We start from the raw sequence: 24697 nt of genomic DNA, 5'->3' as shown, positions 1-24697 counted from the left end.
TTTAGATATTTCTACTAAATCTTAAGAACTCTTTTCTTAAGATAGAATCTTTTATCCACATTTTACAAAGAAACTTGGCCTTAGAGAACCTAAGTCAACTGTATCAGTTCACAACATAGCCACCAATGTCTGAACCTGAAATCGAACCCATGTCCTCAAATAGAGTAGTCCTACTACACTATAGCTCCTTCACCCCAGGGTAGCAAATTCCCCAAAGACAAATACTGTGTTATCAGTGACAGCTAAAAGCACAGTGAATAAAATTATATTTTGAAAGCTGGTTGAACACGGAAATGTTTAATGCACCTGGGAGATGTTAGTATTATTAAAGAGTGATCAAAGTGGGTAAAACAGTTTCCAGTAATAAAAATGATCATATAATACAATCATAAAATATTGAAACAGTTTCTTATATGGCTTCTGGGGCCAGTCCCTAAAAGGAATGCCCCCCAAATCAATTTGAAGATTGACATGGATCTGATGAGTGTTCAGATAAAGTGATAGTTACAAAGGATAGTTCCTTGTTCCCATGAGTTCTGATACAATGACAATGAGAATCAACATTCTCAACTTCATATTCTTGCTATGTTCATGCACATATATATGTACACACACTATGATAAATAATTATATATATGTATATATGTATAAAATGACATAAGCTGCATTTTAATATGTTTCATAAAATAGTCTTGAGGGACTCATTAAGAATTTAATAAGTTTTTAACAAAACATTAAATAAAAAGATATGGACCAAACAATATAACTAGATGTTTGCCTATTTGGTGTCCAATAATTTTTTTTACAGTTCTCCCTCACTAAATTGAATGAATCTTTTGATTGTATTAGTAAAAAGAAGTTAAAGTGAAAATCAAATTATTTTCAAAAAGTAGCAATGATGCCTAGAATATAATAATTCTTTTTTTTTCCATCTATTTATTTTATTGCATTTTAGGTTTTGGGGTACATGTGAAGAACATGCAAGATTGTTGCATAGGTACACACGTGGCAGTGTGATTTGCTGCCTTCCTCCCCATCACCTACATCTGGCATCTCTCCCCTTGCTATCTCTCCCCAGCTTCCCACCCCCCACCATCCCTCCCCTATTTCCCCTCAACTGACCCCAGTGTGTAGTACTCCCCTCCCTGTGTCCATGTGTTCTCACTGTTCAACACCCGCCTGTGAGTGAGAACATGCGGTGTTTGATCTTCTGCTCTTCTGTCAGTTTGCAGAGAATGATGGTTTCCAGGTTCATCCATGTCCCTACAAAGGACACAAACTCATCGTTTTTGATGGTTGCATAATATTCCATGGTGTATATGTGCCACATTTTCTCTGTCCAGTCTATCATCGATGGGCATTTGGGTTGGTTCCAGGTCTTTGCTATTGTAAACAGTGCTGCAATGAACATTCATGTGCACGTGTCCTTATAGTAGAACGATTTATAATCCTTTGGATATATACCCAGTAATGGGGTTGCTGGGTCAAATGGAATTCTAGAATATAATAATTCTTTACCCTGCTTGTTGTTGGATTTATTCTCAAAACACCACAATTATAATATGGATTTTGGAAATGAAAAGTTGTAAAAAAAATAATCTTTTCACCATTTGGTGAAAAGAATATAAAACTAGATGGGAAAATTACTACCCATTTTATTCAATGAATGGCCACTCTGTAGTTTAAGTATTCAGGACATTTAAAGTCACAGTAGAGGCCGGGCACAGTGGCTCACATCTGTAATCCTAGCACTTTGGGACGCTGAGACAGGAGGAACATCTGAGGTCAGGAGTTTGAGAGCAGCCTGGCCAACATGGTAAAACCCTGTCTCTAGTAAAAATACAAAAATTAGCCAGGTATGGTGGCACATGCCTGTAATCCTAGCTACTCAGGAGGCTGAAACAGGAAAATTGCTTGAACCCAGCAGGCAGAGGTTGCAGTGAGCCAAGATTGCACAGCTGCACTCCAGCCTGGGTGACAGAGAGGAGACTCTGCCTCTAAAAAAAAAAGAAAAAAAAAAACCACGGTAGAAAAAAGCAGGAGATAAGGAAATTAAGAATTAGTTTAGAAAACAAAATGTTAAGGACATGAAAAAATATTCTGATCAAGAAGGGAAACTGGTCTTGTCAACATAATCAGAAGGAAATGTCTATTATGTATTGTCATTTTCTCTTCTCTGCTTCTTAGGAAGACATTTTGCCCCTACTATGAAACGGTTGCTGTGATTGAGTCAGACAAACATAAAAGACTGTGAAATGACCCTGAGAAGTTCAAAGACAAGGCTCTCTTCTCAGTAAAAAGAGAGATCAGTTCACAACCTCCTTGAGATCTGTGTATTTTTTAGGGAAAAAAGGAGAGAAGAAGAGATGCTGGTGAAAAACTGGCTTCCTAAATTATTTTAAATTATAAAATATCTTGGAGTGTTTCAATCTTTTCTCTACAAAGTATATTTATTGGGTCTATATTAAAAACTTGTAACTACTGGTTCTTTATCAGGAGGCAAATTAAAACAATTATAAGGAAGAGTTTAATAAATCATCATTCAGTGATCCAAACTAGTTCTCTGTCTAGAGATTATGGTGACAGATTATAAACAGCCTTGGAAGTCAGGCAGGGAGAGTTAGATCCCAAGCAACCAGAAGCCAATTTTTGATCAGAGGTGTGACAGGAGAGATATCTGTGGCATAGAATGCCCTGGAGAGGGAAAACAATGACCTAGGAGATAATTCAGGCAAAAAATATCAAGAACTTTGACTTGAGTTTTAGTCCTGGGAAAGGAGAAAATACCAGAGATGTTTGAAAGGAAAATAAATCAACACAACTTGACAAGGATAAGCCACGGGGGTTCTGAGCTGATAACGAATTATACAGTGAGAATTCCAGTCTTCTACTTGATGCTCAATTATTCCTATATTTAGGAAAGTCTTATAAATAGGAATTTTAGAGGAAAAAGCAGCATAGGGTAATATGTGCCTGAGATGTGAAAGATGATGGAGGTGAAAAGAGGTTTATAAATTAATCAAATGGGCAAAACATTCAGGGTTTGTTTTATTTTATTTTTTGTTTTAGTTTTTAATTCTAATTGGTAGTGGAGTATTTAACCATACTGAAACCTAAGGAGGCCTTAGCCTGAAAAATGAGGGAGAGAAATAAATACAAAATGAATTTTGTATTTATCAGAAAGCTGATGAAATCATCAGGGAAGAAAGGAAGAGAAGGAAATCATCAGCTTTCCTGGAGACATTTTGGATCTCATTATAGAATATCTTGAGTGCAAAGTAGAGGACATGGTACACCAGATCACTCAGAAGATGAACTGCTTTAGATGGGAAAACAATCCCCTGGCTTTGAGAAAGTGGTGAGAAATACACAAGCAGCAATTACTAGATCAGTAAGGAGACAGACTAAAATGGAGCTGGAATTTCAGTTATCCATTAGGATAGGAAATTCTGATTGTTGTGTCATTGGCATGAAAGCAGTATTTAAAGCAATGAGAATAAAATCCAAAGTCAATTAGAAACTTCCCTTAGGTATCTTTTCCTCAATATTGGATTGGAGCCAGATGTGACGGTACATGCCTGTCCACCTAGCTACTTGAGAAGATGAGCAGCTTGAGCCTGGGAGTTTAAGGCTGCAGTGAGCTATGATTAGGCCTGTGAATAGCCATTGCACTCCAGCTGGGCAACATAGCAAAATCCCACCTAAAAATACACACACACACACACACACACACACACACGCATACACTCGAGAGGAAGAGGAGTGGAAGATATGTAGAAGATACAGAGACAGCAGGATAGGGCAGTGACAAAGTCCCCATCTGTCTCAGCAGCTCACAAGATACTGGCTGGTCTGGGTAGCTATAGTTGGGATTTTAAGCAAATTATTTAACACCCTTATACCAGGGAACTCATCTAAATGATCTCTGAATTTACTGTGGGTATTAAATAAAATAATATTATGCAATAGTGATTAAAATTTTAAACTGTCAAGTATTTACACTTACAATCAAAATGTAAATCAAATTCCAACCGTAACCTTAATGGAAGAATGTCACATTTTCATCACCCCCTACATTATCTGCCGTGAATCCCCTCCATACCAGGAATCTTTACAGTTTTCTCACAGTGACACTGTGAAGGGTTCTACCTTATTATCTCTGATCTCACCTCTCAGCCGCATCTCACATCTGGATTGTCTTCCCAACTGTAACATCCCCTCCCTTTCTCTATGTTTTATTTTACCTACATTCCAAAAAGCTTCACTCTGCTCTAAGCAACACTCACACTTTTGCCCCAGGAAAGGTAGAGGTAAGATTTTGGCAAAGCTTAACCATTTATGTTTTCATTTGGTTATGCAAAAATATGTTTTGTGATGACGATATTGTGGATAAAGTTACTAAGGATGTTTCCAGATTCAAGAATCTGACCTGTAAGATTGTGTGTGTGTGTGTGTGTGTGTGTGTATTTCTCTGAATGCTAATTCCCATTTTGTAGATGCAGATGTGGCCCTAAATCTTCTCTTACAACACATAAATAAAGTTTAATATTTAATATATTTTGAACAATTTTTAGTGTATCTTGCACATTTTTGTAACCTTCACAAAAACTGGAAACATCCCATAAAATTCTTGGCTTTATCTAAGGCAGCATGGTGTAGTCAAGGATATAGTGTCACAGCTTTGGAATCATCAAGAGCTGGATTGAGAACCCAGTCCGGACCACTTAAGAGCAGCATAACTTGAGCATGTTATGTTATGCCTCAGGGATCTGATTTACAAAGAAAATGGGAATAATGATTTCTATTCTATAAGATTACTGTAGGATTCAAATACATAATGGAGGCAAATCATGGTACATCACTGCCTGGTATAAAGTAAGTACTTAATAAATATCCGCTGAGCAAATAAATGTCTGTGTCCTTCCTAGTCATCTCATCACAAAACCTAATACAGTGTTGAAGGCACTGAAAAGTCCAGCAAATTGGAGGGGGACTTACTAAAGTTCTAGTTTAGCAGTAGCTTTATAAAAACTTTATATTTATAGATTGCAACAAGTTATTTCTAAGAATTAATACATATTTTTTAACAACTGCATTATCATTTGGAATAAAGGTAAGTTTGATTTTATGCTTTCATTTCTAAAACCATAGATTAGTTCGAATAGCTCATTTCACCCACTGTTTTAATCTCCTTTTTAATATCAGAAAGTATTTATGACTAAAAAAGCAGTGAAAATTTACCCTTTGTATGGCTCCTTTACTTATCATGGTGAAGACTCAGCTTTTTTCTGTGTGAATGTTTTACCCACACTTCTGGTCCGCCAGTTAAGAACAATGAGAAAAGTGACTAGGTAACTGTACGACCAGGAACCTGATTGCCTGATCTTTTTAATGAAAACTTTGATTGCTTTTCTTTATTTACTTGCCTCTTATCTCTGAGAACAAGGTTGGAAAGGGAATTATGCCTGTGCCCTCCCCAATCCCCCACCTTCATTCTGTTCTTCCAAAAGCTGAAAGAGAAAGTTTTCAGCCTGTCCCTGAAGGATAAACATTGCAAATTTTGAGAAATGCTACTATGGATAAGCTTTGATTCAAAATTTCTAGAGAAAACTTTTTCTTTAAAACTTTTCCTGCTTTTTATTTACTTGACTCTAATACTATGTTCTACTCTTTGATCCTTTCAAATATTAAAAAATTTTAGCCAGGCATAATGGTTCACACCTGTTATCCCAGCACTTTGGGAAGCTGAGGTAGAAGGATTTCTTGAGCCCAGGAGTTCAAAACCAGTCTGGGCAACATAGGGAGATCCTGTTTCTACAAAAAATATAAAAATTAGCCAGGCATGGTGGTATGTGCCTGTAGTTCCAGCTACTGGGAAGGCTGAGGTGAGGGTGGGAGGACTGTTTAAGCCCATGAGTTAGATCAGCCTGGACAACAGAGTGAGACCCTGTCTCAAAAAAAAAAAAAAAAAAAAAAAATCTTGTTAATTCAGTTGGTGTGCCTGAAGAGCAGTGGTCAAAAAATATATTCTTGTTTACAGTGGTTTTGTAGTGATCACTTATTCCCACCATGTGGAGATCTAACATGCCAGAAACTTCACTCCTGTTGTAGATGTGTTAGTACTTGATTCTTCAGACAGATAAACAGTGACACTGATGTTTCCTAATTATGAAAGAATCTTTCTATTTGAGTACTACTGGATAGTTAATAAAGAATACTAAAGCAAAGTCTAAAAGTAAAGAAGGTTGCAGTTTTAGTATTAATTTTTAAAACTAATAAAGCTCCTACTACAGGCTGGGCACAGGGGCTCATGCCTGTAATCCAAGCATTTTGGGAAGCTAAGATGGGCAGATCACTTGATCCCAGGAGTTTGAAACCAGTCTGGGCAACACAGTGAGACCCTGTTAATTAAAAAAAAAAAAAAACTCCAACTACATATAAGTTCTGTGCTTATTACAACCATTTGAGTGCTTATTAGATTCCTAGAAGCCAGATAGCCTTCAATGAACAATGACTAACACACTATTGAACTTTATTTTCCATACCTTGCTGAACATCAATTTCCAAATCTGTAAAATGGGAAAATGTTACTAGTTCAGATTCTTTTGTAAGGGTGAAACACAAGCCTTGCAGACTCACACAGTATGGTGTCTGGTACACAGTAGGTTCTCTTCCCTTCCTCCTCCTTCTCTTTATACATATCTGCATGAAATCATATAGTATTAACTGACATTGTGCTTGTAATAGCACTGCTGTTTCAATCTATAATTAATTTTTGTGTGAATATTGACTGTATAGATATAATACAATTGGGCATAGGCTGAGAGAGTGAATGGCTGGTCATCTTAAAGAGGATTATAATAAATACTAGTATTCAGGTAAAAATGTATATGAGAAAGATTATTTGATATATTGATTAAGCATCCTTGAGATTTATCAACCTCAAATGGGCCCTTATTACTGCTCTAAAGTCTTACCATGCCCCAAAGTCTCAATCCTATACCTCCTAGTTATTATTCCACAACTTCTATAAGATAATCAAACTTCAAATCTCCCTTTTCTTCTTTCCTCTTAGCTGAATAGAAACCATTAGAGGGAATCTTTCTCATCTTCCCACGGGCAAAACTATAGCCAACCTCTTATTACAGAATTTTTTTAAAAAGCGGAATATCTTTTAAAACCTATGTACCCTATATCCCCATCCCTTCATGCCTTCTCAAAATCATTTTCCCCTCTTTACTTCTTTTCCTCTTTTATCTTCATTTTCATTTCTACTGTATTAGTTTCCAGATCGGTCAAACATGCTCTGATGCCTTCCATCCAGGACAGCATAACGCAAGCCAAAAAACATTAGCTAGGTTGAGCATTCCTTATCTGAAATGCTTGGGACAAGAAGTGTTTCAGGTTTCAGATTTTTTTGAATCTTGGAATGTTTTCATATACATAATGAGATATCTTGGGGATGGAAACCCAAGTCTAAACACTAAATTTATTTATATTTCAAATATACCTTATGCACATAGCCTGAATATAATTTTGTACAATATTTTTAATAATTTTGTGCATGAAACAAAATTTATGTACATTAAAATATTTTATTACATTTTGTGGTGTGCTTGCATGGAGGAATCTGAATGTGCAAAGAAAACATATATTGCAGCAGGCAGGGGCTGGGAAGATGTTTTTCTTTTTGGAGACACTAAGTAAACCGGGTGTCAAACATGTGTGCTTTTGCCGTGACCCCTCACACGAGGACAGGTGTGGAATTTTCCACTTATAGTGTCATATTGGCACTCAAAAAGTTTCAGATTTTGGTACATTTTGGATTTCAGATTTTCTCATCAGGGATGCTCAACCTGTACTAGCCCTCTCTAGCTACTGCCTTGTCTCCCTAACCCTTTACCGAGTCCAGCTTCATAAAGAGGTTAGGTCCTATGCCGTCATCTTCCATTTTGTCCTCAACACACTAAATGCAGCTTTCACTCTCAACATACTACAAAAACTGCTCTGTAGCCTGTAACCAGTAGTTTCTGTTCTGCAACGTGCAATGGAAACTCTTCAGTATTTCATTTGACCACTCAACAGCATTTGACAAAACTCACCACTCCTGCTTGAAACACTGTGTTTGTTGATTTTCCTGACATCACACTCTCCTGGCTTTCTGTCTACTCTTTGAGAGTTTCTTCGCTGTCTTCTTTGCCATCTTGGCTCCTTTTCAGCAGAAATTACTCAGGGCATCATTCTGTAATCTCTTATCTTTTGCATTTTCCTTTGACTTGGCTTCTGAAAATATTTTCATGTGGAATGATCACAAATCTATATTTACATTCAAAACCATAGTTCAAACTCCAGACTCATATCTGTGAATTTCACTCTTCTACTAGGACGTTTTATAGGACCCTGAAAATATGTTCTAACTGATCTCTCTACCTTCCTCCCAAATCCATGCTGAACTCTTCCTCCTCTTGGGTTTTGCTAGTTCTTCCATCTGAACACATCTGAACACAGCTCTTCACCTCTTCACCTGGCTAATGCCTACTCATCTTTTAGGTTTCCACTTAAATGTCACTTATTTCAAAAGGTCTCTTTAACCCTCTTAACCAAATTATACTATCTTATGGCACAAAATGGAACTTTAAATGGTCACATGTACTCCCTATTTTCTTTCAGAGTACATGTGACCATGGCTATTTAAAGTTGTATTTTAATTTGTGATCTTCTTGTTAAATGCTGGCTTCTTCCCTCTCTCATTAGGCTAGAAGCATTTCAGTGGGCCTTTTGCATTATTAATTCCCTCATCTCTTCAAATCTGCTCAAAGTTTATCTTTTCAGTGAGGCCTTGCCCGGTCTGTATGGAATTAAACTCAACTCTCCCCTGAACTCCCATCTCCCTTATCTTACTTTGGCTTTCCCCACCACTCTGCCCCTCCCACAAAACTTATAGACTTCTAACATTTCATATAATTTGCTGACTTATGTTTTTTAACTTGTGCTCTTCTCCCTACCCAAGAATGTATGCTTTATAAAGATTTCTTGTCTGTTTTGTTCAGTGATATATCCCAAATGCCTTCTACATGATAGAAGTTCAATAAATACTTGCCCAGTGAATTGAGGGGCTGTGTCTGTTTTGCTCCCCACCACACTGCAAGCTAATCAATTTCTGGGGAATTAAATTTCAGGTAGCATAAAATCTAAGATGAAGGATGGAGCAGAACACTGCCAGCACAGTGGGATTGCATATGTTATGAATGCATGAATGCTTCCAGATGATAAAGGCATATTTAATTTGGAATCTACAAAGTGGCCGTCATCTTCTGTATTGTTTTTTAAGCCCACAGTTAATCTTGCTTTTGCTTTCTTTCTTCACATGTTAAGAAGTTTTAAGAAATAATAATACAAATATAAGCTCTATGAGAGGAAAGACCATGTCCATATTTGTCCCTGGTGTGAGCTGATGTCTAAAGCCTTCTTCCTCGCACTTAGGAGGACCTTAATAAATACTTTAGGAATGAATGACTGACCTCCTGAGTGAATCTGTGCCATCAAGGGAAGATGGCAGCACCGGCAGTGGTGGAAAAAGCCAGGTCTCAGAATCATCAAGGGGACTGAGCTCTATTCCTGGCTCTACCATCTGAGAAATTTGGCAACTCTCCTGTGCCTACTTCTTCATCTATTGAGAGGGGGAAGCCAGGTGCTCCAGTTCAACTTCACTAGGTGATCTTTAAAATGGATCCTCCCGAGGTCAGAGACTGAGTTTGTCTTGTTCCATGATATGAAAACAAGGTCTAGATTATTGGGTTTGGCACATTGGGCCCTCAAGATTTTGTGGAATGAACTCTAAAATTCTTTCCAACGCTAACATTTTTCAGAAAAATAACAGGTCTCTTAAATAAATTGCCCTTTTTTTCTAAAGAAACGTATACACAGATTATTATCTTGCAAATATGTTAGGGCAGGGTGAAAGGGAAGTACACATAAAGAATAAATGGCCGTTTCTTCCTGGGGAGTTGGTGGCCTCTTGGGTTCTTTAGTCATATTTACAGAAACACTTTTGGCGCTTTATTTGAAACCTTTAACTCTGCGTGTGAGCACACCAAACTCCTGAGGAGCCACACTTGCACTGTGCTGCTTCTCTAGCAATTCCACGTTCTTGGCCTTCTTTCCCTGTCATTACGTAGTTTTGCAAGAAGAAGAACAACCGTTTCCCGTTTCCCAGCCCTTTCTTCCTCACCCATCCTCCACCTGCACCCCCTTCCCCATAAGCTGAAGAAATCCCTTGCTGGGACGACGCTAGTCGATGGGGGAGGTTGGGGAAAGGATGGCCCAGCCCTCAGCCGCCGTCCGCAGCGCCCTCAAAGGAGCCCCTGCCTACCACTTGCTGGGGACCGTCGGCTTTCCAGCTACCCTAGAAATGCGCTTGCGTATCAAAAAGAAGTCATCTTTTCTACCGTAAACTAGAGGCCGAGACCGCTTTGGGGGAGGAAATCTATGTGTTTACACTTTTTTCTTTTTTCTTTTTTTTTTCTTTTGCCCAGGAGCTGCTGCGGGAATTGATTGGCTCCCTAGAGCCCCTGACGCTGGGGCTGTCCCCCCGCCCCTCCCGCACCCCGCCCCCTCGCGCGGCCATCTGCTTCGCAGTCTGTCTCCCAGTCTCTCACTCGGCCCCTCTCCCCTCCGCCACTCACAGCCCCCGTCTCCCTCACCGCCACCCCCAGCGCCGGCTCCGCCTCTTCCCCCTCCCCCGGCCCCAGGCTCCGAATCTTCCCCGGCCGTTGCCAGGGAGACCAGCCGATACCAGGCAAATAGGCGTACGAGAAAGAAAAGGGGGGAAGCTACACGGCAGCCTGGTAACAAAGGAGCAATAAAAGCAGCCCCCAAATGGAGGGCTAAGGACGCGTCCGGGAGAAAACCCGAAAGCGAGCTAGCAGTCACCCCAATTTAAAATAGAAGGGGGATGCAGAGGAAGGGGTATGATTTACGTTGAGGGTGGGGGGAAATCAAGAGCTTTTGGGAATCGCCTGAATGGTGGTATCGGATCAGCCCAGTTGGCTTTTCAAGTTGGAACTGCTAATACAAGGGATTCGCGTCCATCCTGGCGGCTGGGGTCGTGGGCCAGGCCAGCGGGCTCCCTTAAGGGTAATAACACGTTTGTTGGCAAGATGCACTTCTACGGAAACGTCTTTACATCAGCTCTGGGGAATACGACCGTGGTCGAATAATGCATCTCAAGGAACTGGACAGTGAGAAGACGAAGCTTCACGTAACGATGTTCGGCTTGGTGATTTTCAAAGCAACGCTTGAACAAAGGGTTACTGGCTTGAACCAACCGTCTTTGTCACTCAGAATGTGACCTATTTCCCTGCAATGAGCAGAAAATAAAACTGTTTGAGAATTCAGAGCCAGCACAAGGAGAAATGAACCATTCCCTCGACTGCTTCTCACCTTCATAAGCGAAAGATTATTCCTTGCAGGCTCACCAAATGTAAAAGAGAGAAGGTGGTCTGATTTTGCCACGAGTGAAAACTTTGGGAAGAAAAATGTGGGTGTTAGTGGAATGCTTATTAAGCTGCTTCCTTGGTCCCCTTCACCTCCCATACTTTAAGTCAGTGCCTTGTCTCTCACGCACAAATAGCGTCTGGTACTTCGGTGGCAAGGAGTGCAGTGACAGATGGAGGTATCCTGTGTACCATTATAGAAGCTTTTCCTCTAACCCAAGTTAGACTTGGAGCGCTCAGGGATCTTGCTATATCTCAACATGAAGAACATTTCTCCTTAGAACTGTAATCCGGTTTAGAATGTCATCGTTGCTGCCTCCCTTCCTTCCAGGAGTACATTCGCCTGCGTGCGCACTCACACACTCACACGTTCAAAAAGAGTCCATCCGATTCTGGCAGTAGGCTGAAAACGATCCATATTGACGCGAATAACATCCCAACTGTAAATATGGATTCGTCTACTCGAGGCTGTGTCTCATTTCACCATAGAGGAAAATTATGTCATTTCGAACAGTGATAAAACGCGAAGTTTCGATCTTCTGTAAATGGCTCTCACTTTGAATTGTGGAGGAAAAAAATCACTAATTGGGAATAGCTAGAGAAGGGGGAATTTGGTGAGCGCCCAAGGCCAATCTCAAAATATTTTATTTCATGCCAGTGTGGGAGAGGGAAGGGAGTGTAGCTTCGCTGTTTGCCGCTTTTGCATTTTCCACATCTGGCCTACAGACCTAATTCTAAGTTGCAATCTCGCTTGATGAAATTCGATCTTCGTGATTTAAATACCTTTCAATTTGGGACGATTTAACCATTGCAGCAGTTGAAAAAACAAACCCTGCGCATTATCTGTGAAACCAATATGAAAAAAGAAAGAAAGCAAACATGCTACAAACACACAAATCGCAACCATTGTCTTTAACACTCGCATACACACACATACACATAAACAATCAACAAAGATGGGGGAGGGGAACGAGTGGAGAGAGACACACAGATACAGACCGACGAGAGTCAATGCGAGTCAAGTTAACGTTTTCTCCGCCCCTTTGCACAACTACCCCCCTCCCGCGTTAATTAATTCCAAACAAAGCAAGCCAATCAAGAAATGCATTATAATTTTCAAGCAGAGGGAGGCGAGTGGCATGTAGTTTTTAATTGATTTATTTATTTAGAGGACATTAATTCTCGTTCTGAGGCTGATTTTCAAACCGTTTGCAAAGCGCGGCTCCATTGTTCGCCGGGCGCGCAGGCCCCGCCCCCTGCTTTGTGTGCGGCGCGCGGATTGGCCGACGGGCGCGGGGGCCGCGTCAGCGCCCGCGAGCCCATTCATCTGTGCACTTGGGCGTTGGACCCCGCATCTTATTAGCAACCAGGGAGATTTCTCCATTTTCCTCTTGTCTACAGTGCGGCTACAAATCTGGGATTTTTTTATTACTTCTTTTTTTTTTCGAACTACACTTGGGCTCCTGTTTTTGTGCTCGACTTTTCCACCCTTTTTCCCTCCCTCGTGTGCTGCTGCTTTTTGATCTCTTCGACTAAAATTTTTTTAACCGGAGTGTATTTAATCGGTCTGTTCTGTCCTCTCCACCACCCCCACCCCCCTCCCTCCGGTGTGTGTGCCGTTGCCGCTGTTGCCGCCGCCGCTGCTGGTGCTGCTGCTCGCCCCGTCGTTACACCAACCCGAGGCTCTTTGTTTCCCCTCTTGGATCTGTTGAGTTTCTTTGTTGAAGAAGCCAGCATGGGTGCCCAGTTCTCCAAGACCGCAGCGAAGGGAGAAGCCGCCGCGGAGAGGCCCGGGGAGGCGGCTGTGGCCTCGTCGCCTTCCAAAGCGAACGGGCAGGTAAATTCTACCTGTGGTTGTGTCATTTCTTTGGTGTCTTTCTCTAGTCTCTATGCTTCTCCTTCCCTCCTGGTGGCTCTCAAGGCGCATTCGTGGACAGGAGTGTAGCCGATTCTAGTGTGAAAGTTGAATAGAAATGGATAGCCTAAATTTTGGATTTTTCATAGCAGGGGTCTCCCCTCACACTAAAGGAGTGGTTCCTTAGAATCCTGGAGAATTCTTGAGTAGACTGGAGGAAAGGAGTGATAAATCGTCTAAAATGGCGTGGTTTGGAGATTGGCAGAACGTGACTAGCTAGGTGCCCTCCCCACCACCCCAGCCAGGTTGCATTTGTGTTTGGGGGCACAATGGTGTTTGAGTAGCTCTCGTGTTTGTTGTCGAGGCTGGGTCGTCTTTGAGATTTCTGAACTGGTGGTGTGATTGTGGGGGGGGGGGAAGTCCGGGGAGGGGGACGCAACGGGGATGGTGGTGGAGAAAGGCGAGGAGGGAAGGGCTGTCTTATTGTATGTCGCGGCGGCGTGCCCTGAGTTCTTGGAAAGGTGACTGGCTGGGGCTGGACAGAGGGCTTCGGTACCTTTCGATGGGGCTTTCCCACTGTCCTGAATCTTTATATGTAGCTGTCTGTGGAATTACACACCCATTTTATTTTTAAATGGTATCTGTAGGGTGGGAACACTCGGTGGGTCCTTTAAGAGCCTTTCCAGATGGTCAAAAAGAGTCGGTTCGTGCATTTCGGTCAGGATTGCTCGTGTGCGTGGCGCCTCGACCACCCGCGGGGGGCCGCCCGGCGCTGCCCAGACCCAGGCAGATCGCCACGGTTGGGTGGACGCGAGAGGTCGGCCATGGGTGGCTGCTTCGCAAACACTGGGCACCCACCACGCCTCTTTTCCTAGAGAAGAGATCGTGTCGCTTCGTCTGCTCTAAACTACTGGGGAAAGCGAGGTCTGCCAAGGCTTTAAACCCGTTAAAAATGCAAAATGAGCCGCCGAGGCGAGCCCAGGCTTCGCAGAATCACAGGCGAAGGTGGGCGTGGAAGTAGAAGCGAGACCTCAGAAATAATGGGTTTCCCCCTGGCTGGTCGGTTTCAGCCCGACCGGGAGGCCAGGAAGCCACCTGAGCTTTGTTTGCGGGCTGTTGGGCTGCGCGATCCGGGCTCGGGGGCGCCTCGGCCCGCGGGCAGGGCCTGGCCAGGCAGGGCGGGGTGGCCCGGCGACTCCGCCCCTCCCCGCCCGCCTTCACCCAGAGCGGCGCGGTGGAGGCACAGCGCCCCCTGCCGGTCCCAAGGCCGTGGGCGGGCGCAGGGCTTCGGAGCGCCCAGCTCGGGCGCTTCTGGCTCTCTGGCTCGAGTGCTGTGGTCCCCCTGGGAATTCCTGGTATTTTGAAGAGGCCTTTATGTATTTAGGGCAAAAGAGGGATGTGTAACGTAAGCGCGGACCACCAGCTCTGGCTCTGTACCTTCTTCCAAAGGGTGTTTGCTGTGCCCAGTATTCTTTGGCACCTTTTTTCCACTGAAACCCCCATAAGGCGAGGGCTGGCAGGTTAGCCTTTGCTTGGTTCGTTTCAGACTTCGTCTTTAGGGCGCACTTGCTGAATGACTGGGGCCACTGCCGTATTTGGGGGCTACAGTCGTGCTTTTCGGGGTCTCCGAACAGCGGTGCCCATTTCCTCGTTCGTGGGGCTCTCGTCGGGGCCTCCACCCGCAGCTCCCCGTAACAGCAGGGGTGGGGTCTCGGTGGCCACAGGGGCCTTAGGGGCAAGCGGGCACTCCCGGTCCAGGGCTGGGGGCGGGAATGGCGGCAGCCCCCGCCGCTTCAGTGACGCTCCCGCTTTCTCTGCCCCTTAGGAGAATGGCCACGTGAAGGTAAACGGCGACGCTTCGCCCGCGGCCGCTGAGTCGGGCGCCAAGGAGGAGCTGCAGGCCAACGGCAGCGCCCCGGCCGCCGACAAGGAGGAGCCCGCGGCCGCGGGGAGCGGGGCGGCGTCGCCTGCCGCGGCGGAGAAAGATGAGCCGGCCGCCGCTGCCCCTGAGGCCGGGGCCAGCCCGGTAGAAAAGGAGGCCCCCGCGGAGGGCGAGGCTGCCGAGCCGGGCTCGCCCTCGGCCGCGGAGGGGGAGGCCGCGTCGGCCGCCTCCTCGACGTCTTCGCCCAAGGCCGAGGACGGTGCCACGCCCTCGCCCAGCAACGAGACCCCGAAAAAAAAAAAGAAGCGCTTTTCCTTCAAGAAGTCTTTCAAGCTGAGCGGCTTCTCCTTCAAGAAAAACAAGAAAGAGGCTGGAGAAGGCGGTGAGGCGGAGGCGCCCGCTGCCGAAGGCGTCAAGGACGAGGCCGCCGGGGGCGCCACAGCGGCCGCCGCCGAGGCGGGCGCAGCCTCCGGGGAGCAGGCAGCGGCGCCGGGCGAGGAGGCGGCCGCGGGCGAGGAGGGGGCGGCGGGTGGCGACCCGCAGGAAGCCAAGCCCGAAGAGGCCGCCGTCGCGCCAGAGAAGCCGCCCGCCAGCGAGGAGACCAAGGCCGCGGAGGAGCCCAGCAAGGCGGAGGAGAAGAAGGCCGAGGAGGCCGGGGCCAGCGCCGCCGCCTGTGAGGCCCCCTCCGCCGCCGGGCCCGGCGCGCCCCCGGAGCAGGAGGCCGCCCCCGCGGAGGAACCCGCGGGCGCCGCCGCCTCGTCAGCCTGCGCAGCCCCCTCACAGGAGGCCCAGCCCGAATGCAGTCCAGAAGCTCCCCCAGCGGAGGCGGCAGAGTAAAAGAGCAAGCTTTTGTGAGATAATCGAAGAACTTTTCTCCCCCCGTTTGTTTGTTGGAGTGGTGCCAGGTACTGGTTTTGGAGAACTTGTCTACAACCAGGGATTGATTTTAAAGATGTCTTTTTTTGTTTTACTTTTTTTTAAGCACCAAATTTTGGTTTTTTTCTCCCCTCCCCACAGATCCCATCTCAAATCATTCTGTTAACCACCATTCCAACAGGTCGAGGAGAGCTTAAACACCTTCTTCCTCTGCCTTGTTTCTCTTTTATTTTTTATTTTTTTGCATCAGTATTAATGTTTTTGCATACTTTGCATCTTTCTTCAAAAATGTAAACTTTCTTTGTCAATCTATGGACATGCCCATATATGAAGGAGATGGGTGGGTCAAAAAGGGATATCAAATGAAGTGATAGGGGTCACAATGGGGAAATCGGAGTGGTGCATAACATTGCCAAAATAATGTGCCACTAGAAATGGTATAAAGGCTGTCTTTTTTTTTTTTTTAAAGAAAAGTTATTACCATGTATTTTGTGAGGCAGGTTTACAACACTACAAGTCTTGACTAAGAAGGAAAAAGGAAAAAAAAAAAAAAACACCAATACCCAGATTTAAAAAAAAAGATCATAGTCTTAGGAGTTCATTTAAACCATAGGAACTTTTCACTTATCTCATGTTAGCTGTACCAGTCAGTGATTACGTAGAACTACAAGTTGTATAGGCTTTATTGTTTATTGCTGGTTTATGACCTTAATAAAGTGTAATTATGTATTACCAGCAGGGTGTTTTTAACTGTGACTATTGTATAAAAACAAATCTTGATATCCAGAAGCACATGAAGTTTGCAACTTTCCACCCTGCCCATTTTTGTAAAACTGCAGTCATCTTGGACCTTTTAAACACAAATTTTAAACTCAACAAAGCTGTGATAAGTGGAATGGTTACTGTTTATACTGTGGTATGTTTTTGATTACAGCAGATAATGCTTTCTTTTCCAGTCGTCTTTGAGAATAAAGGAAAAAAAATCTTCAGATGCAATGGTTTTGTGTAGCATCTTGTCTATCATGTTTTGTAAATACTGGAGAAGCTTTGACCAATTTGACTTAGAGATGGAATGTAACTTTGCTTACAAAAATTGCTATTAAACTCCTGCTTAAGGTGTTCTAATTTTCTGTGAGCACACTAAAAGCGAAAAATAAATGTGAATAAAATGTACAAATTTGTTGTGTTTCTTTATGTTCTAATAATGCTGAGACTTCTAGGTCTTAGGTTAATTTTTAGGAAGATCTTGCATGCCATCAAGAGTAAATTTTCTTGTGGTTCTTAATCTGAAACTTTCAAGCTCTGAAATTCATAATCCGCAGTGTCAAATTACGTTCAGGGAGATATTACAACATTCCATGACAAATCTGTTACCCTTTATTGGCTTTTAGTTTTCATTTAAGAATTGAACATAATTTTTATTGTAGTTATATAGCATGTCAGATTAAATCATTTAGAACGAAATGGGTGTGAACCTAAGACTATTTAAATGTCTTATAAAAAATTTCATGAAGCCATTTTCTTGTCATTCAGGCTCAGAAACAAATTTTAAACTGAGTAAGAGTCTATGGAGTCCATATTGCAGATGGGTCATGAAATGTGGCCAAATGTGTTTCAAAAATTGATGGTGTATTACCTGCTATTGTAATTGCTTAGTGCTTGGCTAATTTCCAAATTATTGCTTAATATGTTATATTTTAAGAAAACAGGTTTATGTAACAAAGTAATGGTGTTGAATGGATGATGTCAGTTCATGGGCCTTTAGCATAGTTTCAAGCACTTTTTTTTTTTTTTTGGAAGTGTGTTAGCATCTTGTTACTCAAAGGATAAGATAGACAATAATACTTCACTGCATATTAATAATCTTTACTATTTTACCTCCTCTGCTCCTTACCACCCGATAACTGGATGTCTTTTTCTTCACGGGATCCTAAACTGAATTGAATTTAAAAATATGTATCAAAAATCTTTATTTCATTGAATGAACATCTCTTTTGCTCTTTTTGAGCAGTGTGCAGTTTAGGGCTCATGATAAATCATTGAACCACATGTGTAACAACTGAATGCCAAATCTTAAACTCATTAGAAAAATAACAAATTCGCTTTTGACAAACACTCTTAATTGGAATAATAGATCAAAAATAGTGGTTCATGACCTTACCAAACACCCTTGCTACTAATAAAATCAAATAACACTTAGAAGGGTGTGTATTTTTAGTTACGGTTTCTTGATCTTGGAGGATGTTTGAAAGTTAAACATTGAATTTGGTAACCAAAGGACTGATTTATGGGTCTTTCCTATCTTAACCAACTTTTTCTTAGTTACCTGGATGGCCAACTACAGTGCCTGGTATGTAGTAGGACTCAGTAAAAAAGTGGATTTTTAAAAATAGCTCCCAAAGTGAATAGTCAAAAATCCTGTGTAGCAAACTATTATATATTGCTAAGTTTGTTCTTTTAACAGCTGGAATTTATTAAGATGCATTATTTTGATTTTCTTCACTGCCTAAAACACTTTGGGTGGTACTGATGGAGTTGGTGGGTTTTCCTCCAAGTGATTAAATGAAATTTGACATATCTTTTCATCCAAAGTTTTGTACATCATGTTTTCTAACAGAAAAAATGTTAATATGGCTTTTTTGTATTACTAAAAATAGCTTTGAGATTAAGGAAAAATAAATAACTCTTGTACAGTTCAGTATTGTCTATTAAATCTGTATTAGCAGTATGTATAATGGCATTTGCTGTGGTTACAAAATACTTCTGGGTTATAATAATCATTTGATCCAATTCCTATTGCTTGTAAAATAAAGTTTTACCAGTTGATATAATCAAGCCTGCTAAAATAGGATTTTTTTTACAAATTTTGTTTTAAAATGCAAGTATTTTTAGAGAAAGTTTTAAAATCTTAGGTGTTAAAGGTGAGCATTCAATTTAAAAGATTTAAATGATATGCTTGGCATTATAATTAACATATAAAATTATATCCATTGAAGGTGAGTTGTATGCCCCAAGCCAATTAAAAATTTTAATGATAGAACTTGATAATATCTTTGAGAAACAATGCAATATATGAATATAAACTTAATGTAACTTTGCAATTGAATTTAAGGATTTTGGGTACTTTTTGCAGCCATATATATATTATAATATATATATATAAAATATATATATATAAAATATATATATATGATATATATATATATATATATTTATTATTTATTTAGAGATGGGGTCTTACTATGTTGCCCAGTCTGGTCTTGAACTCTGGGCTTAAATAATCCTCCTGCCTAGGCCTCCCAAAGTTCTGGGATTATGGGCATCAGCCACCATGTGTCACTGGACATGCAGCCATATTTTTTAGATAGCTCCTTGACTGGTAGTTGGTAGGGGAGTATAGTTTAATGTAGCCTAAGTCAAGTTTGAAAATTTTTTTTAAGTATTTTAGAAGTCTATTAGCTTTAAATTCTCCACTGCAAATTGACCATTTTTTCCCTCTCCACATCCTATGAAAGTAGAGTGTGCCACACAGGAATTTTAACATGCTTTTAATCTGTAAATGTTCCAGTCCCTGTTGGGAATTCAATTTACAGCACTCTTTTAAAATTATATTCAAGTGTGCTCTTCTGAAAATGGAAAATAAATACTTTTAAAAGGTTAGGTGTGAATTTCAACAACTTTAGGATTTTCTATGTGTTTTCAATGTTTTAAAAGTATTCAATAGATAGGTGTAGTTGACTAAAACTGATGAGATCTTTTTTTTCTATTTTACCTTTATTCTAATAATATGCCAATCACTAATGAGTTATAAAAAGCAATCTTTTCAGTGTTAGTTATTTACATATGTTTTTCCTTTAAGTTGTAGGTAGGTAAAATTAAGATCAATTTTTTGTCTGGAATTTATTCAACCCAAAAGGTTTTCTGAAATTCCTCTTCCAGAGACATATATGGAAATGCACTTACTGTTTAGAGTTATGACTCATAATTAAGAAAAATGATAGGTTGATCTCTTGCCTAATACTTTGAATGATAATGACTTACTATAAGCCATACCTTTTCTCAAAAGATGAGGATTTGGCATCATTTAGAAAAACTGTCTTCTGGAAAATAGGCATTTTTTTTTTAATTCAAAAATCCTGTGTAGCAAACTATTATATATTGCTAAGTTTGTTCTTTTAACAGCTGGAATTTAAAAATACTTTGAATCTTAAAAGCATCAACTAAATTAATGAATAAACCTTTCAACACCACTGTAAGGGAAACCCCATATTTGGGTATCTAAGTTGTGTTTCATTCTTAAGAAAGAAAAAACACAAAACCCACAATTCTTTATAGATTTGTGATGAAAATGTGAATGAAACTTTCTTTTAAATTCTTGTTTAAGGGAGTTGAAATATGAATATTCAAAAATAAATTGGGTAACTTTTTATAGAATTCTGGGGTAGTTATGGGCTCTAACTCCACTTTTTTTTTTTTTTTTTTTTTTTGTGATGGGATCTCATTCTGATTGTCCAGGCTGGAGTGCAGTGGCCCAATTTTGGTTCACTGCAACCTCCTGGATTCAAGCATTCTCGTGCCTCAGCCTCCCAAATAGCTGGGATTATAGGCGGGCACCACCACGCCCAGCTAATTTTTGTGGTTCGCTATTTTGGCCAGGCTGGCCTTGAAGTTGGCTTCAAGCAATCCACCTACCTCAGCCTCCCAAAATTCTAGAATTAGAGGTGTGAGCCACCACACCCTGACAAAATAGATTATTTGTAAGCATTTTTTTTCAGGTCCTTGATAGAGGCTAAATGAAGTTAAATACACAGGCAAATGGAATAGTATGCCCTTAGAAATACAAGAAGAGGGAAAAAAAGTAAAATAACCTTTTATATTAAACAATTTAAATCTAAAGGATTTCATTTACAGATTATAATGTTGAGAAAGCTAAATTAATGTTTGCATTGATTCTTTATAATGCTTACTAATGTGCAGTGTTGAAATGCATTCAAGGAACAAGATAGTCAGCAATCCACTTCTACAGTATTTTGCTTTCTCTGTACCAGGGTATTCTCCCTCTTGCCTCCTTCATCCAGCTCAGTCCTCCAAACAGAAAATCCAGTCACCCCAAAATGCTGCAAAAGTCTGCTTGAAGAAATGTTTGGAAGGATACTTCAACTATAAAAATCATTATTCTGAGATTCTATGTTGACTTTACTTGATAAAGATAATTTTACAGGAGACAATCAAAATTACGGATGTGGAAAAGAGATATAATTACAAGAAGTCTAGATAAAAACATGACTTTCCAAAAACAATTTTTTTTCCTATTTCAATGCCTTAAAATTGTTTTAAAAACAAACTCTTGGATAACTTTGAAGCAGATTTCCGATTATAAATCTTTTTTTCTGTAACTATTTTAGGATGTATTTTTAGAAGATAAAGATTCAACAAAACCCACAGTACCATTACCACACCTGCAAAAATGAAAAATTTCTTGTTGACATTAATATCCAGCCAATGCACAAATTTCTCCAATAATCTTATTTTTTCCTCACATTTCGTTGATTTAAATCTGAATCCAAATAACATTCCGCGATAATTAATTTTATGTGTCAACTTAACTGGGCTAAGGGATAGCCAGATAGCTGATAAAAACATTTCTGGGTGGGTCTGTGAGAGAAATTTCAGAAGAGACTGGCATTTGAAGCAGTAAACTGAGTAGAGAAGAATCACCCTTATCAATACGGACAGACATCATCCAATCTGTTAAGGGTTCCAATAGAAGAAAAAGAGAGAAGGGCAAATTCTCTCCCTCTTTGAGCTGGGACATTCATCTTTTCCTGCACTCTGAAATCAGAGCATCAAGTTCTTGAGTTTCAGAGTCCAAGACTACATCAATGGTTCCAGTTTCTCTGGCCTTCAGACTCAGACTGCATTACAACATTGGCTTTTTTGGTTCTCCGGCTTGCAGATGGGGCGTTGTGGAACTTCTCACCTTCCATAATCACATGAGTTGACTCTCATGAAAAATTTCCTCTTATATATTCATATATATCCTCTTGGTTCTGTTTCTCTGGAGAACCGTAACACATAGCCATCAATTGCATCTGGTAAGCATATCTCTAAAGTGTCTTTATCCATGTCTTTATTTTTCCCTTGCAATTTATTTGTGCAAGAAACTAAATTGTTTGTTCTATGGTTTCCATGGCATAAATTTTGCTGATTGCACCTCATGCTGCACTTTAGTACATTCGTTTGGTTTTTTTTTTTTTTTTTTTTTTTGTATCCCTTGTGGTTTCTGTAAATTGATGAATAGATTTAAAGGCTTGATCAGATTCAGGTTCAAAAAAAGGAATCGTAGATAACGGTGTATATTTCTACCAGGAGGCACATAATGTTTAGTTGTTTCTTTTCTGGGTTCTTTTCAAAGCCATTGCTTTTTGCTTAGATTCATTAATTAAATTGGTATTGCCATATCTTGTTATTGTAATTATCATTTCTTTCTCATTTATCAGCTCAGTTACTTTTTTTTTTTTCTTTTTTTAACTGCTCCTTGCAGAGCAGGGTTACCCTTAGGCAGTGTGCCCACAATAGCTGATGCTCAGTTACTTTTAAAATTTTTTTCTGTCTTTTTAAAGACAGGGTGTAGCTATGTTGCACAGGCTGGTCTCAAACTTCTGAGCTCAAGTGATCCACCTGCCTCAGCCTCCCAAAGTGTGGGGATTACAGGCATGAGCCACCGAGCCTGGACTCTTCAGTTACTTTTATAAAGAGAAACTTTCCTTCATTATCACCCATTTGGTTGTTCAAAGTACATTTATTTACGGAAAGACAGAAAAAAATGTTTGCTTCTTTCTCTTTATTTACTAGTTTTCAGAATAATGAGTTAATTCTCTACTATTCTCCAAAGGTGATTGATAAGGTTTGGCTGTGTCCTCACCTAGATCTCATCTTGAATTTCCATGTGTTATGTGAGGGACCGGTGGGAGGTAATTGAATCATGGGGGAAGGTCTTTCCCCTGCTGTTCTCGTGATAGTGGATAAGTCTCATGAGATCTGATGATGGTTTTAAAAAAGGAGTTCTCTTGCACAAGCTCTTCTCTCTTGTCTGCTGCCATGTAAGGTGTGCCTTTCGCCCTCCACCATGATTATGAGGCTTCCCCAGCCACATGGAACTGTAACTCCAATTAAACCTTTCTTTTGTAAATTGCCCAGTCCTGGGTATGTCTTTATCAGCAACATGAAAACAGACTTAATACAGTGACCAACAATTGTATTTGTTTGCTTAGTATCATTATGCACTTAGATTTAAACTTATTTTATGTAAGCAATATAAGTGATACTCAAAATGGCCCAAGGTAGATTGTCTTTTAAAGTTAATAATAGAACTCAATAAGTAAAATCAGTTTAAATTTATTGAGATGCTACTTGAGAATTTGCTACAAGGTAAATGAAACTCAGTATTTACTCAAAAGTGGATTTACTTATACGTGCTGTCACACGCCTACATTTTAGTTGGGCTATCATGCTGAGAAGCCTTTCATTGTACACAATTTTAAAGAAATGGGAGTCATGTCAACTTTTTTCTTACCTTCTAATTACTGCAATGTAGTTACATTTAAGTGTCATCAAACATTTATCAACATAACACATTACTCCATGTAGTAAGAAAAATGTTTAGAAATTTACTAACATGAGGAGACTCAGCCATCTTCAGTCACTGGAGACACATATGTTGGCACTTGGTGAAGCTATACACTAAATAGAACATGTTCGTCAATAGGCAATACTAATTAACTTAACACAATATTAAAACTTTTAACATAAAATGCAGATCAAAGAAATTGGCAATTTTTTGTGTGTGTGACAGTTTCACTCTTGTCACCCAGGCTGAAGTGCAATGGCATGATCTCTACTCACTGCAACCTCCACCTCCTGGGTTCCAGTGATTCTCCTGCCTCAGCCTCCTAAGTAGCTGGAATTACAGGCATGTGCCACCACGCCTGGCTAATTGTTGTATTCTTAGCAGAGACAGTTTCACCATGTTGGCCAGGCTGATCTCAAACTTCTGACCTCAGGTGATCCACCCACCTCGGCCTTCCAGAGTGCTGGGATGACAGGTGTGAGCCACTGCACCTGGCCTAGAAATTGGCAATTTTTAAGGAAAAATGATACTCACTGCAGAGCCCAGAGTGTCCTATGGCAGGATTACTTCACCGCTTTATATAAAAGAACTTTTAAGGATGTTGGATTTAAGTGGCCACAGGATAACATTTAAACCACCAATGAGAGCTACTTATTTCAGTGTATTTGAGAAACTTGGAAGGATTGGATGAGGCAATAGATAATCTAAAATCGGTAACATTTGAATAGAATTGAAGACTTCTGGTGAGATTATAATGAAAAAGAAGACTATAGATATAGGTCAGATTATACAATATTAATTATGTTAATAATGTCATTTTCCTCTAGTCTCCGAGGCACTCTCTAGCTAGTTCATGATTTGCGTTACAATATACAATGAATGTCTTCTTTTCTGCTTCCTGATACTTTGAAAGCATGAGTTACTGCCAGGAAATACAAGGGATACAGAAAAGATAGAGA

The 24697-nt window shown here is 40.8% G+C and overlaps 1 protein-coding gene across 1 annotated transcript; it reads left to right on the top strand.

Moving 5' to 3' along the window:
* Window positions 1-12765: 12765 nt before the first annotated feature.
* On the top strand, window positions 12766-17281 carry MARCKS (myristoylated alanine rich protein kinase C substrate). Its single transcript, XM_032274984.1, has 2 exons — window positions 12766-13332; window positions 15176-17281. The coding sequence occupies exons 1-2, from the start codon at window positions 13231-13233 to the stop codon at window positions 16067-16069; spliced, it is 996 nt and encodes a 331-aa protein (XP_032130875.1). The 5' UTR covers window positions 12766-13230; the 3' UTR covers window positions 16070-17281.
* Window positions 17282-24697: the final 7416 nt, after the last annotated feature.

Source organism: Sapajus apella, unplaced genomic scaffold, assembly GCF_009761245.1.
Source record: "Sapajus apella isolate SASKATOON/1434 unplaced genomic scaffold, GSC_monkey_1.0 scaffold6, whole genome shotgun sequence".
Taxonomy (NCBI): Eukaryota; Metazoa; Chordata; class Mammalia; order Primates; family Cebidae; genus Sapajus; species Sapajus apella.
The sequence above is the reverse complement of the archived record's forward strand: the minus strand, read 5'-3'. Positions and strand labels throughout refer to the sequence as shown.